This window comes from Oncorhynchus clarkii, chromosome 17 (assembly GCF_045791955.1).
Source record: "Oncorhynchus clarkii lewisi isolate Uvic-CL-2024 chromosome 17, UVic_Ocla_1.0, whole genome shotgun sequence".
NCBI classification, from domain to species: Eukaryota; Metazoa; Chordata; class Actinopteri; order Salmoniformes; family Salmonidae; genus Oncorhynchus; species Oncorhynchus clarkii.
In genome coordinates this window covers 6,743,714-6,756,661 of record NC_092163.1, presented here as the reverse complement: position 1 = coordinate 6,756,661, position 12,948 = coordinate 6,743,714, and the positions used below count along the sequence as shown (strand labels likewise).

The following is a 12,948-nucleotide window of genomic DNA, read 5'->3' as shown; positions in this document are numbered from 1 at the left end:
ATACATCAATAAAAATCAATTTAGCCTCAAATAAATTATGAAACATGTTCAATTTGGTTAAAATAATGCAAAAACAAAGTGTCGGAGAAGTAAATAAATGGCAATATGTGCCATGTAAAAAAGCTAACGTTTGAGTTCCTTGCTCAGAACATGAGAACATATGAAAGCTGGTGGTTCCTTTTAACATGAGACTTAAATATTCCCAAGTAAGAGGTTTTAGGTTGTAGTTAATATAGTATTTATAGAACTATTTCTCTCTATACCATTTGTATTTCATATACCTTTGACTATTGGATGTTCTTATAGGCACTCTAGTATTGCCTGTGTAACAGTATAGCTTCCGTCCCTCTCCTCGCCCCTACCTGGGCTCGAACCAGGAACACATCGACAACAGCCACACTCGAAGCAGCGTTACCCATTACTCCACAAAAGCCGCAGGCCCTTGCAGAGCAAGGGGAATAACTACTCCAAGTCTCAGAGAGAGTGAAATTTGAAACGCTATTAGCGTGCGCCCGCTAACTAGCTAGCCTTTGGTCATTAATATGGTCGAATGCGGAAACTATCATTTTGAAAACAAAATGTTTATTATTTCAGTGAAATACGGAACCGTTCGGTATTTTATCTAAAGGGTGGCATCCCCAAGTCTAAATATACTTGTTACATTGCACAACCTTCAATGTTATGTCATAATTACGTAAAGTCCTGGCAAATTAGTTCGCAATGAGCCAGGCGGCCCAAACTGTTGCATCTACCCTGACTCTGCGTGCAATGAACGCAAGAGAAGTGACACAATTTCACCTGGTTAATATTGCCTGCTAACCTGGATTGCTTCTAGCTAAATATGCAGGTTTAAAAATATATACTTCTGTGTATTGATTTTAAGAAAGGCATTGGTGTTTATGGTTAGGTACACATTGGAGCAACGATACGCACCGCATCGACAGGACATGCTAGATAAACTAGTAATATCATCACCCATGTGTAGTTAGTTATAAGTGATTATGATTGATTGATTGTTTTTATAAGAAGTTTAATGCTAGCTAGCAACTTCTACTACATTCGTGTAATAGGCAGGATCCTCGTGGAGTGTAATGAGGCAGGTGGTTAGAGCGCTGGACGAGTTAACTGTAAGGTTGCAAGTTTGATTCCCCCGAGCTGACAAGGTGAAATTCTAGCGTTCTACCCCTGGACAAGGCAGTTAGCCCACCGTTCCAAGGCCGTCATTGAAAATAAGAATGTGTTCTTAACTGACTTGCCGAGTTAAATAAAGATTAAATAAAGGTGTACAATTTTTTACATTTTGTATAAATTGTTTATACAAACTTGAAATCGGCCCTAATTAATCGGTCTACGTCTAATATGAAGTATGTCAGTTTCAATGTTAAGGTCTTTGATTTAATTATATTTCTGAAACTCAGGCTGTGTGTGTTTATCTGCGTCATTCCTTGATCATTCCTTGTGGTCCTGTTGCTCAGTTGGTGGAGTATAGTGCTTGTTAAACCAGGGTAGTGGGTTTGATTCCTGGGACCATCCATATGCTAATTGTTTGCAAACATGACTGCAAATCCCTTTAGATAAAAGTGTCTGCTAAATGGCAGATATATCCACTGATTATACCAAACATTTCGAACACCTTCCTAATATGAAGTTGGACCCTCCTCTTTCTCCCTCAGATAAGCCTCAATTCGTCGGGGCATGGACTCTACAAGGTGTCGAAAGCTTTCCACAGGGATGCTGGCCCATGTTGACTCCAATGCTTCCCACACAAGTTGGCTGGATGTCCTTTGGGTGCAGGGGAGGCTCCTCAGAGGAGGAAGGGGACGCTCCTGAGAAGAGGAAGGGGAGCTTCCTCAAAGGAGAAAGGGGAGGCTCCTCAGAGGAGGAAGTGGAGGCTCCTGAGAGGAGGAAGGGGAGGACCCTCCTCAGTGATTTTCATAAAAATAAAAATGATAAAACATGTAAAAAAGTTTAATCCTTTTTAGATATCTTTCCAATACAAAAGTGTAGTGTAGTGTAGTGTATTGTTTCCAAACTGCGTTACCCACTCCAGACAGCAGACGGCGATGAGCGTCTTTCAGGTGATGATTCTTCCGTGACGTATAATGGACTGGACGGACGCTTCTTCAGGAACAACAACGCGGCTACTCTTTCAACCACCTCGGTAGCTTGCTAGCCAACATAAAAGTGAAAGATTGACGATTTAGACCATCTTAATGTACATTATCTAATCTCAGTGTTTTAAACACAGTTCTGTTGACGTATTAACTGGTTAACTGTAACCTAATTTGCAAACTTGTTAAAGATTGATGCTGAGACTAGCACTAGGCTATTCGCTAATGCTAACGAGCTAGCTAACATCCCTGACCATGAGTTCATTAAAGTACTCATCCCCTGCTATAGAAGAGGAGGTCTGCTGTTTGCAGAAAGAAGCTCTGGCAATGAACATTGAAGAAGAGGTTACAGTGAAAGAAGAGAAAGAACCTTTTAGAATGAAAAAGGAGGAAGAGGAGACTGTTATAGTGAAGGAAGAGGATGCTGTTATAGTGGAAAAACATTTCCGAATGAAAAAGGAGGAAGAGGAGACTGTTATAGTGAAAGAAGAAGATGCTGTTATAGTGAAAGAACCTTTTAGAATGAAAAAGGAGGAAGAGGAGACTGTTATAGTGAAGGAAGAAGATGCTGTTATAGTGAAAGAACATTTCAGAATGAAAAAGAAGGAAGAGGAGGCTGTTATAGTGATAGAAGAGAATGAACCTTTTAGAGAGGAAGAGGATGCTGTCTCAATAAAGGTGAAGGAGGAAGACGTTTTGGGAGTGAAAGAGGAGGAGACAGAATATCCGATTACCATCAGTGAGTACTGTCTTAAAAACAGGGGCACAAACTATGCAGTTGTTGAACTAATGTGTGGTTTTTAAGGGGCATTCTACTGAAGTTCTACACTTGAATATGTTGTTCAGTACTATATCAATTGTTAAAGGGTCAATCTGCCATTGGTTCATATATTTTAGGGACTTTTCAATTAGATGTATTGCATTCTCCATGTTGTCTATATTAAAGTTCCCCTCATCTAGTATAACAGGCTTTTAAAATTCAATATTGAAGCATATGTTCTACTTAAAATATCAAAGGGAGTTTACTACTCATTTTGATGTTCTCGTTCACACAGGAGAGAGACATGACTATGGTGGATCCTCTGGGGAGCCTCAACAACATCCTGATGCTGACGATGCAGAGAAGAGTCTCTCCAGATCAGAACACCAGATGGTACAGCTTGGTCTGGTCTAGCATACAGCTTGGTTTGGTCTAGCATACAGCTTGATCTGGTCTAGCATACAGCTTGGTCTGGTCTAGCATACAGCTTGCTCTATCTGGGTCTGGGCTGGGTTTCTGTAAAGCACATAATGACATGTGTCTGTGTCCCCTCTTTATGGTTACTAGGACAATGCTAGCCCTTCCTCCCTCCCGGAGTCCCCGCGTCGTGCCTCTCCCGGTAGCACCTTACTGCTGGGTATGAAGAGGTTGTCTGTGCTGCTGGTGGACTGCAGGAAAAAAATGGGGCTGAGTGGAACTGTGAGAGGAGGAGAAGAGAAGAAAGGATCAGATTTGACTCATCAAAGTAAGTGCTGTAGTTTAGTTTGAACAAATACAATAGATCTGCCCACCGGTATCTGTTACCAGGATAACCAGTAGAGTTCTGTTAGTTGACAGGAAGATAGAGTGGATGTTATGAATATCATAACACTGAAAAAGGATTCTGCCAATGAAAAGAGAGGAACCAATAGACCATATAAAACCTTGATGAAAGGTAGCTTTGGAGAGAAAGTTTCAAGATGATCCAATGTAAGGTGCTTGTTTTACAAAAACTTTTCCTTAAAACATTATGGATGTTACATTGCCTGTCGCAGTCAACGCCCCTATCTTTAAAAGACTGTAGAACAGGAAAACTAAACTCAAGACTTTGGTCATTAATTAACTAGTACTGAAGAAAAGCTGTGATCAGGCTGCCCACTCAAGCAAAAGCTTCAAACTGTAACCAGTGCCGGCAACCTTGTTCAGGTTATCAATCAACCTACCAGGGTAGTTACAAACAGTAGAGGAATGAAATCATCAACATGGTTTGATCATATCTTTACTAATGCTGCAGAAATGGGTTTTAAAGCAGTGTCCAGATCCATCAGATGTAGTGATCACAATATAGTAGCCATGTCTAGGAAAAGCACCGTTCCAAAGGCTGGGACTAATATTGTGTACCGTAATTTCCGGACTATAAGCCGCTACTTTATTCCCAACCTTTGAACCTCGCGGTTTATACAATGACGCGGCTAATTTATGGATTTTTCCCGCTTTCACAAGATTCATGCCGCCAAAAAACTGAGCACCGTCACATAATGTGACGTAAATCGAGCGCGCTCAAACTTCCCATCATTCTGATTACGGTAGTAATTTTTGTCACCCTCATCATAGCAAAGACACGGAGAAATGCATATGATGCAGCTTTCAAGTTGAAGGCGATCGATCTGGCTGTTGGAAAAGGAAATAGAGCTGCTGCACGGGAGCTTGGCCTTAATGAGTCGATGATAAGACGTTGGAAACAGCAGCGTGAGGAACTGACTCAGTGCAAAAAGACAACAAAAGCTTTCAGAGGGAAGAAAAGCAGATGGCCCAAAGTATTTGCAGCCACTCGACATCAGTGTAAATCGTGCATTTAAGGTGGCGCTCCTTGTTCAGTGGGAGGCTTGGATGACAAGTGGGTAGAAATCCTTCACTAAAATGGGCCGCATGCGAAGAGCAACTTATGGTCAAGTCTGCCAGTGGGTCCTGACTGCGTGGAGCATTGTCAAAAAATCCACTATCATCAACGGGTTTCGAAAGGCTGGACTGCTGCGTGTTGAAGGGGCAGCATGAGCTCAGCGGGGTATTTGCCTCCGGATGAAAGTGACGAGAGCGACAATGAAAACGATCCAACATCGGATGAAGAAATTCTGAGGCTATTCATCTCCGACACCGAAGGAGATGACTTCAGTGGTTTCAGTGCACAGGAGGAGGAAGATAGTGACCAAGTTAATTTGTTTCAATGTACCGGTAAGCACCTGCGGCTTATAGACATGTGCGGCTTATTTATGTACAAAATACATATTTTTTAATAATTCAGTGGGTGCGGTTTATATTCAAGTGCGCTTAATAGTCCAGCAATTACGGTATATGAGGTCATACATTTTTTTGTAGTGATTCCTATGTTGTTGATGTAAATAATATTTGTTGGTCCGTGGTGTGTAATGAGGAGCAACCAGACACTGCCCTTGACACGTTTGAAACTGCTTATACCAGCTACTAATAAGCAGCACCCATTAAGAAAATGACTGCAAAAACTGTTAAATCCACGTGGATTGATGAGGAATTTAAAAATGGTATGATGAAGAGGGAGGCAAAAGAGATGGCATATAGGTCTGGCTGAATAACTGATTGGCAAACCTATTGCAAATTGAGACATCATTTGACTAAACTGAATAAAAAGAAGAAAGTACACAATGAAACAAAGATAAATGACATGAAGAATGATAGTAAAAAGCTTTGGAGCATCTTCAATGAAATTTTGCGCAAATAAAATCTACAATGACAAGTCACTGGTGTCTGACAACGTGGATGGAAAATTGAGGATAATAGCGGCCGATATTGCCATTCCTATTTGCCTTGTCTTTATTTTAAGCCTACTAGAAAGTGTGTGCCCTCAGGCCTGGAGGGAAGCTAAAGTCATTCCACTACCCAAGAATAGTAAAGCTCCATTTGACATTATCGATCAAAGTCTGCTGCTGAAAAAACGTATGGCTTTACACCCCCTGCTATATTGTGGATAAAGAGTTTTTCTTTTAAAATGTAACCTTTATTTAACTAGGCAAGTCAGTTAAGAACAAATTATTATTTTCAATTATTTTTTTCAATTATTTTTTTTCAATTACGACAGAGTTTTTTACCTTGTCAACTCGGGGATTCGATCCAGCAATCTTTCGGTTACTGGCCTAAATCTCCAACCACTAGGCTACCTGCCGCCCCAGAGCTACAAAATCAAGTTTGAATCAGGAATTCCCCAGGGCAGCTGTTTGGCACCTACTTTTTTCAATCTTTACCAACAACATGCCAATGACATTTGAGTAAAGCCAGTGAGTCTATGTATGCGGATGACTCAACACTGTACACGTCAGCTACTACAGCGACTGAAATGACTGCAACACTTAACATAGAGCTGCAGTTAGTTTCAGAATGGGTGGCAAGGAATAAGTTAGTCCTAAATATTTCTGATTACCTTAAGTTACATGGCCTACTACGCTAATTCTGTAGCGGTATTGTTAGAGGGGGGTAAATATGAAGATTTTGTTGGTAAATATTAATAAAACCGAAAGGATGAGAGTATAATATATAGATAGAGTAGCGCTTCCAGACACATTCTAAACATTATGGAGACTTAAAGGAGGACTGTAACAGCTAATGATTAAGCATTATGGAGTCTTAAAGGAGGACTGTACCATCAAATGATGAAACATTATGGAGTCTTAAAGGAGGACTGTAGCATCATGAGGTAATCACCGGGAATTAATTTCAATTAACATGTGTGCCTTTTTAGAAGTTAAGTTGTGGAATTTCATTCCTTATAACCTGTTTGGGATAGGGGGCAGTATTTTCACGTCCGGATGAAAAGCGTTCCCAAAGTAAACTACCTGCTACCTGCCCAGAAGCTAGGGTATTCATAGAATTGGTAGGTTTGGATAGAAAACACTCTAAAGTTTCTAAAACTGTTAAAATAATGTCTGTGCGTATAACATAACTTATTTGGCAGGTGAAACCCCGAGGACAAACCATCCAGGAGGAATTTGTTGTTGTTGAGGTGACTCTGTTTTCAAATGGTTTTCTGTGGCACTTGGTTGCAGTTCCTATTGCTTCCACTAGTTGTCAACAGTCTTTAGAAATTGGTTGATGTTTTTCGGTAGAGAAATGAAGAAGTTCGGCTATTCAGAACGAGGGTCCAGCCTAGTGCTCTCTAATGTTTTGATGCGCGCTCCAGGTCACGCGCTTCACGTTGTTTTTATCCGGTATTGAACACAGTTTATCCCATCTTAAATTTTCTCTATTATTTACGTTTTAAAATACCTAAAGTTGGATTAGGAAAGTTGTTTCAAATGTTTGGACAGCATTTACAGGTATCGTATTAGATATTTTGTAGTCATGCTGGGCGAGTTGGAACCAGTGTTTTTTTTTAAATCAAATGCACCAAATAAATGGACATTTTGGAGATATAATGACGGAATTAATCGAACAAAAGGACCATTTGTGATGTTTATGGGACATATTGGAGTGCCAACAGAAGAAGCTCTTCAAAGGTAAGGCACAAATTATATTGTTATTTCTGAGGTTTGTGTCGCGCCTGGCGGGTTGAAATATGATTGTCGTGTGTTTGTTTGATGGGGTGCTGTCCTCAGATAATCGCATGGTTTGCTTTTGCCGTAAAGCCTTTTTGAAATCTGACACGGTGGCTAGATTAACAAGAAGTTAAGCTTTGCTCTTGTGAATGCATGAAAGTTAAATATTTCGAATAAATAAAAAAATACTTTGCACTCTGCAATTTCACCGGATGTTGTCAACGTTCCGCTAGCGGAATCCCTAGCCAAACAGGTGTCAACGGACAAAAAATCTTAATATAAAATATTCATATTCATGAAATCACAAGTGAAATATAGTGAAACACAGCTTAGCCTTTTGTTAATCACCCTGTCATCTCAGATTTTGAAATTATGCTTTACAGCCAAAGCAAGACAAGCATTTGTGTAAGTTTATCGATAGCCTAGCATAGCATTATGTCCAGCTAGCAGCAGGGAGCTTGGTCACGAAAATCAGAAAAGCAATCAAATTAAATTGTTTACCTTTGATGAGCTTTGGATGTTTTCACCCACGAGACTCCCAGTTAGACAGCGAATGTTAATTTTGTTCCATAAAGATAATTTTTTTATAGCCAAAATACCTTCATTTTGTTGAGAAATCCACCGGAAGTTGCGGTCACGACAACGAAAAAAACTCAAAATTTGATCCATAATATCGACAGAAACATGGCAAACCTTTTTTATAATCAATCCTCTAGGTGTTTTTCAAATATCTATTCGATAATATATCAACCGGGACAATTGGCTTTTCACTAGGAGCGAGAGGCACAATGGCCGCTTTTGTCTATTACGGACAAATCACTCTGAGAGCCACCACCTGACCACTGATGCAATGTTGTCGTTCACGCTAATTTTTCTAAATAAAAGCCTGAAACTATGTCTAGTGACTGTAGACACATTAGGGAAGCCATAGAAAAAGGAAGCTGGTTGATATCCCTCTCAATGGTAAATAGGGATGCATAGGAACGCAGAGGTTTCAAAATAAGAGTCACTTCCTGATTGGATTTTTCTCAGGCTTTCGCCTGCAATATCAGTTCTGTTATATTCACAGACAATATTGAGTGTTTTCTATCCTAAGCTGTCAATTATATGCATATTCTAGCACCTGGTCCTGAGAAATAGCCTGTTTACTTTGGGAACGTTATTTTTCCATAAATTAAAATAGTGCCCCCTAGTTTCAAGAGTTAATGTGCCATAACAGGTTTTAATGTGTTTGAGCCAATCAGTTGTGTTGTGACAAGGTATGGGGGTATACAGAAGATAACCCTATTGGGTAAAAGGTGAAGTCCATATTATGTCAAGAACAGCTCAAATAAGCAAAGAGAAACAACAGTCCATCATTACTTTAAGGACCACCACAAGAATGGAAGATCCAGAGTTACTTCTGATGCATAAGTTCATTAGAGTTACCAGACTTAGAAATTGCAGCCCAAATAAATGCTTCACAAAGTTCAAGCAAGAGACACATCTCAACATCATCGGTTCAGAGGAGACTGCGTGAATCAGGCCTTCATGGTCAAATTTCTGCAAGGAAACCACTACTAAAGGACACCAATAAGAAGAAGAGACTTGCTTGGGCCAAAGAAACATGAGCAATGGACATTAGACCGGTGGATATCTGTCCTTGGGTCTGATGAGTCCAAATGTGAGATTTTTGGTTCCGAGCGTCATGTCTTTGTGAGACGAGGAGTAGATGAACAGATTATCTCCGCATATGTGGTTCCCACCGTGAAGCATCGAGGAGGAGATGTGATGGTGTGCGGGTGCTTTGCTATTGACAATGTCAGTGATTTATTTATTCAAGTCACACTTAACCAGCATGACTACCACAGCATTCTGCAGTGATATGCCATCCCATCTGGTTTGGGCTTAGTCCCACTGTCATTTGTTTTTCAACAGGACAATGACCCAACACACTTCCAGGCCGTATAAGAGCTATTTGACCAAGAAGGAGAGTGATGGAGTGCTGCATCAGATGACCTGGCCTACACAATCCCCCGACCTCAACCAAATCGAGATAGTTTGGGATGAGTTGGATCGCAGAGTAAAGGAAAAGCAGCCTACAAGTTCTCAGCATATGTGGGAACTCCTACAAGACTGTTGGAAAAGGATTCCAGGTGAAGCTGGTTGAGAGAAAGCAAGGGTGGCAACTTTTGAAGAATAAAATATATATTTTGAATCAACACTTGTGGTTACTACATGATTCCATGTGTTTTTAATAACTTTGATGTCTTCTCTATTATTCTACTATGTAGAAAATAGTCAAAATAAAGAAAAACCCTTGAATGAGTAGGTGAGTCCAAACTTTTGACTGGTACTGTACATTCAATTCCCTGACAACAGCTCCAGTGGACATTCCTGCAGTCAGCATGCCAATTGCCCGCTCCCTCAGAGATCTGTGGCATTGTTGTGTGACCAAACTGCACATTTTCGAGTAGCCTTTTATTATCCCCAGCACAAGGTGGACCTGTGTAATAATCAAGCTATTCCATCAGCTTCTTGATATGCCACACCTGTCAGGTGGATGGATTGGCAAAGAATAAATGTTGACTAACAGGGATGTAAAAAATTCTGCAATCTTTTTTTTCAGCTCATGAAACATCCAACACTTTACATGTTGCGTTTATATTTTTTGTTTATTGTAGTTACTATCAGTTTTAGGAACATTTACCCAAATATTTCACCTTATTTTTTACTTTACCCAAAATATGACATCAGCGATAATCAAAATGTTGAAAATCTGTGAATGTCTAAATAAGAAATTGGTCCAATTAAACAGCAATGTGTCGAACCCTTTCAACAACGGGGAGATGTTACTGATGTGCTTTGTATCTGTGACGTAAAAACAAGTTTTGGACTTCCACACAAAATTACTTCTTTAGTTATTTTATGTTTAAGGAAGTGTGTAGGTCACATTCTGTATCATACAGCTATGAATGTTATATATTTAGAACCACCTGTTCAATTGGAATCCAGTGATGTCTGTGTCTTCAGTGTCCTAGAACTGTCTAGGTTTTTGTGTTCTGACTTGTAAAACAGGATGAATAAAATAAGTGATGTAAACATAGCAGTAATTACCAGGAAGCTCTACATTTGTTTTAAAATCACACTAAGATTGTTAAAACTGGCCTCAGGTTATTGAGAGATCTGATTTAGGATTTACCCTCGTAGCAAGGTTGTTTTATCATGTGGTTTCATTCGGGTCTCTATTTAAAAATAACACTGTCTTTGGCAGGAGAAAGACCAGAACCAGAGCCAGGGACGTCCAAACCAGCAAGACGACACCAGTTCTCCCACTGTGGAAAGAGTTGTAACCAGAAAGCACAACTGAAAGCTCATGAGAGAATACACACAGGAGAGAAGCCTTACCACTGCTCCCAATGTGGAAAGTGTTTCACCCTGAGAGGACACCTGAAACAACACGATAAAATACACACAGGAGAGAAGCCTTACCACTGCTCCCAATGTGGAAAGTTTTTCACCCTGAGAGGACACCTGAAACAACATGAGAAAATACACACAGGAGAGAAGCCTTACTACTGCTCCCAATGTGGAAAGTGTTTCGTCCGTTTGTGGGACCTGAAACTACATGAGAGAATACACACAGGAGAGAAGCCTTACCACTGCTCCCAATGTGGAAAGTGTTTCGTCCGTTCGGTGGAGCTGAAACGGCACGAGAGAATACACACGGGAGAGAAGCCTTACCACTGCTCCCAATGTGGAAAGTGTTTCGCCCGGTCGGGGATGCTGAAACAACATGAGAGAATACACACAGGAGAGAAGCCTTACCACTGCTCCCAATGTGGAAAGTGTTTTGTCCGTTCGGTGGAGCTGAAACGGCATGAGAGAATACACACGGGAGAGAAGCCTTACCACTGCTCCCAATGTGGAAAGTGTTTCAACCAGTCGGGGGAGCTGAAACGGCATGAGAGAATACACACAGGAGAGAAGCCTTACCACTGCTTCCAGTGTGGAAAGAGTTTCAACCGGAAAGAGACCCTGAAAGCTCATGAGAGAATACACACAGGAGAGAAGCCTTACCACTGCTCCCAATGTGGAAAGTGTTTCGTCCGTTCGGTGGAGCTGAAACAACATGAGAGAATACACACAGGAGAGAAGCCTTACCACTGCTCCCAGGGTGCAAAGCTTTTGCCCATTTAGGAAGCCTGAAAGAACACATTAGACTGCACACAGAGGAGAAGGCTTAGAAAAGCTCAGACTGTGGGAAAACATATTACTCATAACAGTCATTAAAACGTCATTAGAGAATCCACACAGGAGAGAGAAATTACTTCTCTTAGCGTGTATGTTGATATTTCACATCACATTGACTTAAAATTCATCAGAGAACATACACAGTGCTCCCGTTGTCTTATATTGTTGACTGACAATGTGTTTACCTGTCTTTACCATATGAAATTAAATGGTACAGGGTATACTCAAACATATATTTGTTTGTTTTTATTAGAAAACATGAATTGAATATGGACTCTGTCAGTTTGAATATAAAGAAGATCAGGTTCCTTCTTTTAAATTGTCCTTTTTTAAAACTCTGTGTGTTTATCTGGGTGTGTCATTCCTCCAGCACTACAGATAATCAAGTGATATTTGGATGTGATGCATTAGTTCCATTGTTGACATTTGCATTGTTGGCCCACTGATGATTTAATGAAATGAAAATGTTCAGACTCTGTAATGGAAAATGTTAATTGTTTGTGTTTCCACATAACTGAGTATGTGACTAACCTTGTGAAACTGTCCTATTATAATCTCCTGTTCTTGGGAGTATCATCCTGTGTTGCAAACCAGCTGCACCTGCATCCTTGTATGAATAAAGTCCCACCCAGGAACAGGAAACTATAAAGATATGTGCTCATCACCCAATGCTTCAGGAATTCAGACTGTCTACACTGCTCTGTGTAACTCTGTTATTCTCTCTGAGCTCAGAAATAAAGAATCTTGGTTTGACTTGGACTCCAGCAGATCCTTATTTTATAATATCCACCACAACTCTCCCACAGATTGCTGTGTATAATTGTCTCAATGAAGAGTTCCTCTTTCGACTTTCCTGGTGGCATTTACAAGCCGAATGATGAGATTATTATTTTATTTGTCAAATGGCAACCAAGCAACGATCATCATGTCACCAGAATAAGAACCTCAAAATGTATTGGAAAGGAGCATCAAGCTCATCACATGCACTTTCAGCACACAAGTTCATAACTTATTTCATCTGTAGCCTAATAAACTACATGGTTTCTCAAGTCATAGTGGGAGGACCACGCAACATATGTGACTCCAAGTTAACTAAGATGTGGTTGTTATCATTAAGGAGTTTCCACAGCCATTTCTCACTTAGACATTTTTACTGACACAAATATACAAACAAATTGTCAAACGAAGTAACAAATCGTCTGTCAGCATTTATAAAAGTGTACAGGCATATCCTGTTTCCATCAGCCCGGTCATTACTTTTGAAATGGTTGGATCAATATCCACCTTCATGATATGGATGAAG

General features: G+C 40.3%; 1 protein-coding gene across 2 annotated transcripts in view; it reads left to right on the top strand.

Annotated features, from left to right (window-relative positions):
• LOC139370091 (zinc finger protein ZFP2-like) overlaps window positions 1-12,398 on the top strand; it is a 34,075-nt gene extending 21,677 nt beyond the window's left edge. Inside the window, exons 1-4 of one of the 2 annotated variants that reach the window (XM_071109409.1) lie at window positions 2,126-2,850; window positions 3,167-3,264; window positions 3,439-3,616; window positions 10,666-12,398. In XM_071109409.1, the coding sequence (XP_070965510.1) occupies window positions 2,367-2,850; window positions 3,167-3,264; window positions 3,439-3,616; window positions 10,666-11,591 (1,686 nt within the window). In that variant the 5' untranslated portion in view covers window positions 2,126-2,366 and the 3' untranslated portion in view covers window positions 11,592-12,398. Of the gene's footprint in view, window positions 1-2,125; window positions 2,851-3,166; window positions 3,265-3,438; window positions 3,617-10,665 lie in introns of those variants that run through there. The other variant, XM_071109408.1, reaches the window with a different exon arrangement.
• The last annotated feature ends 550 nt before the right edge of the window (window positions 12,399-12,948 follow it).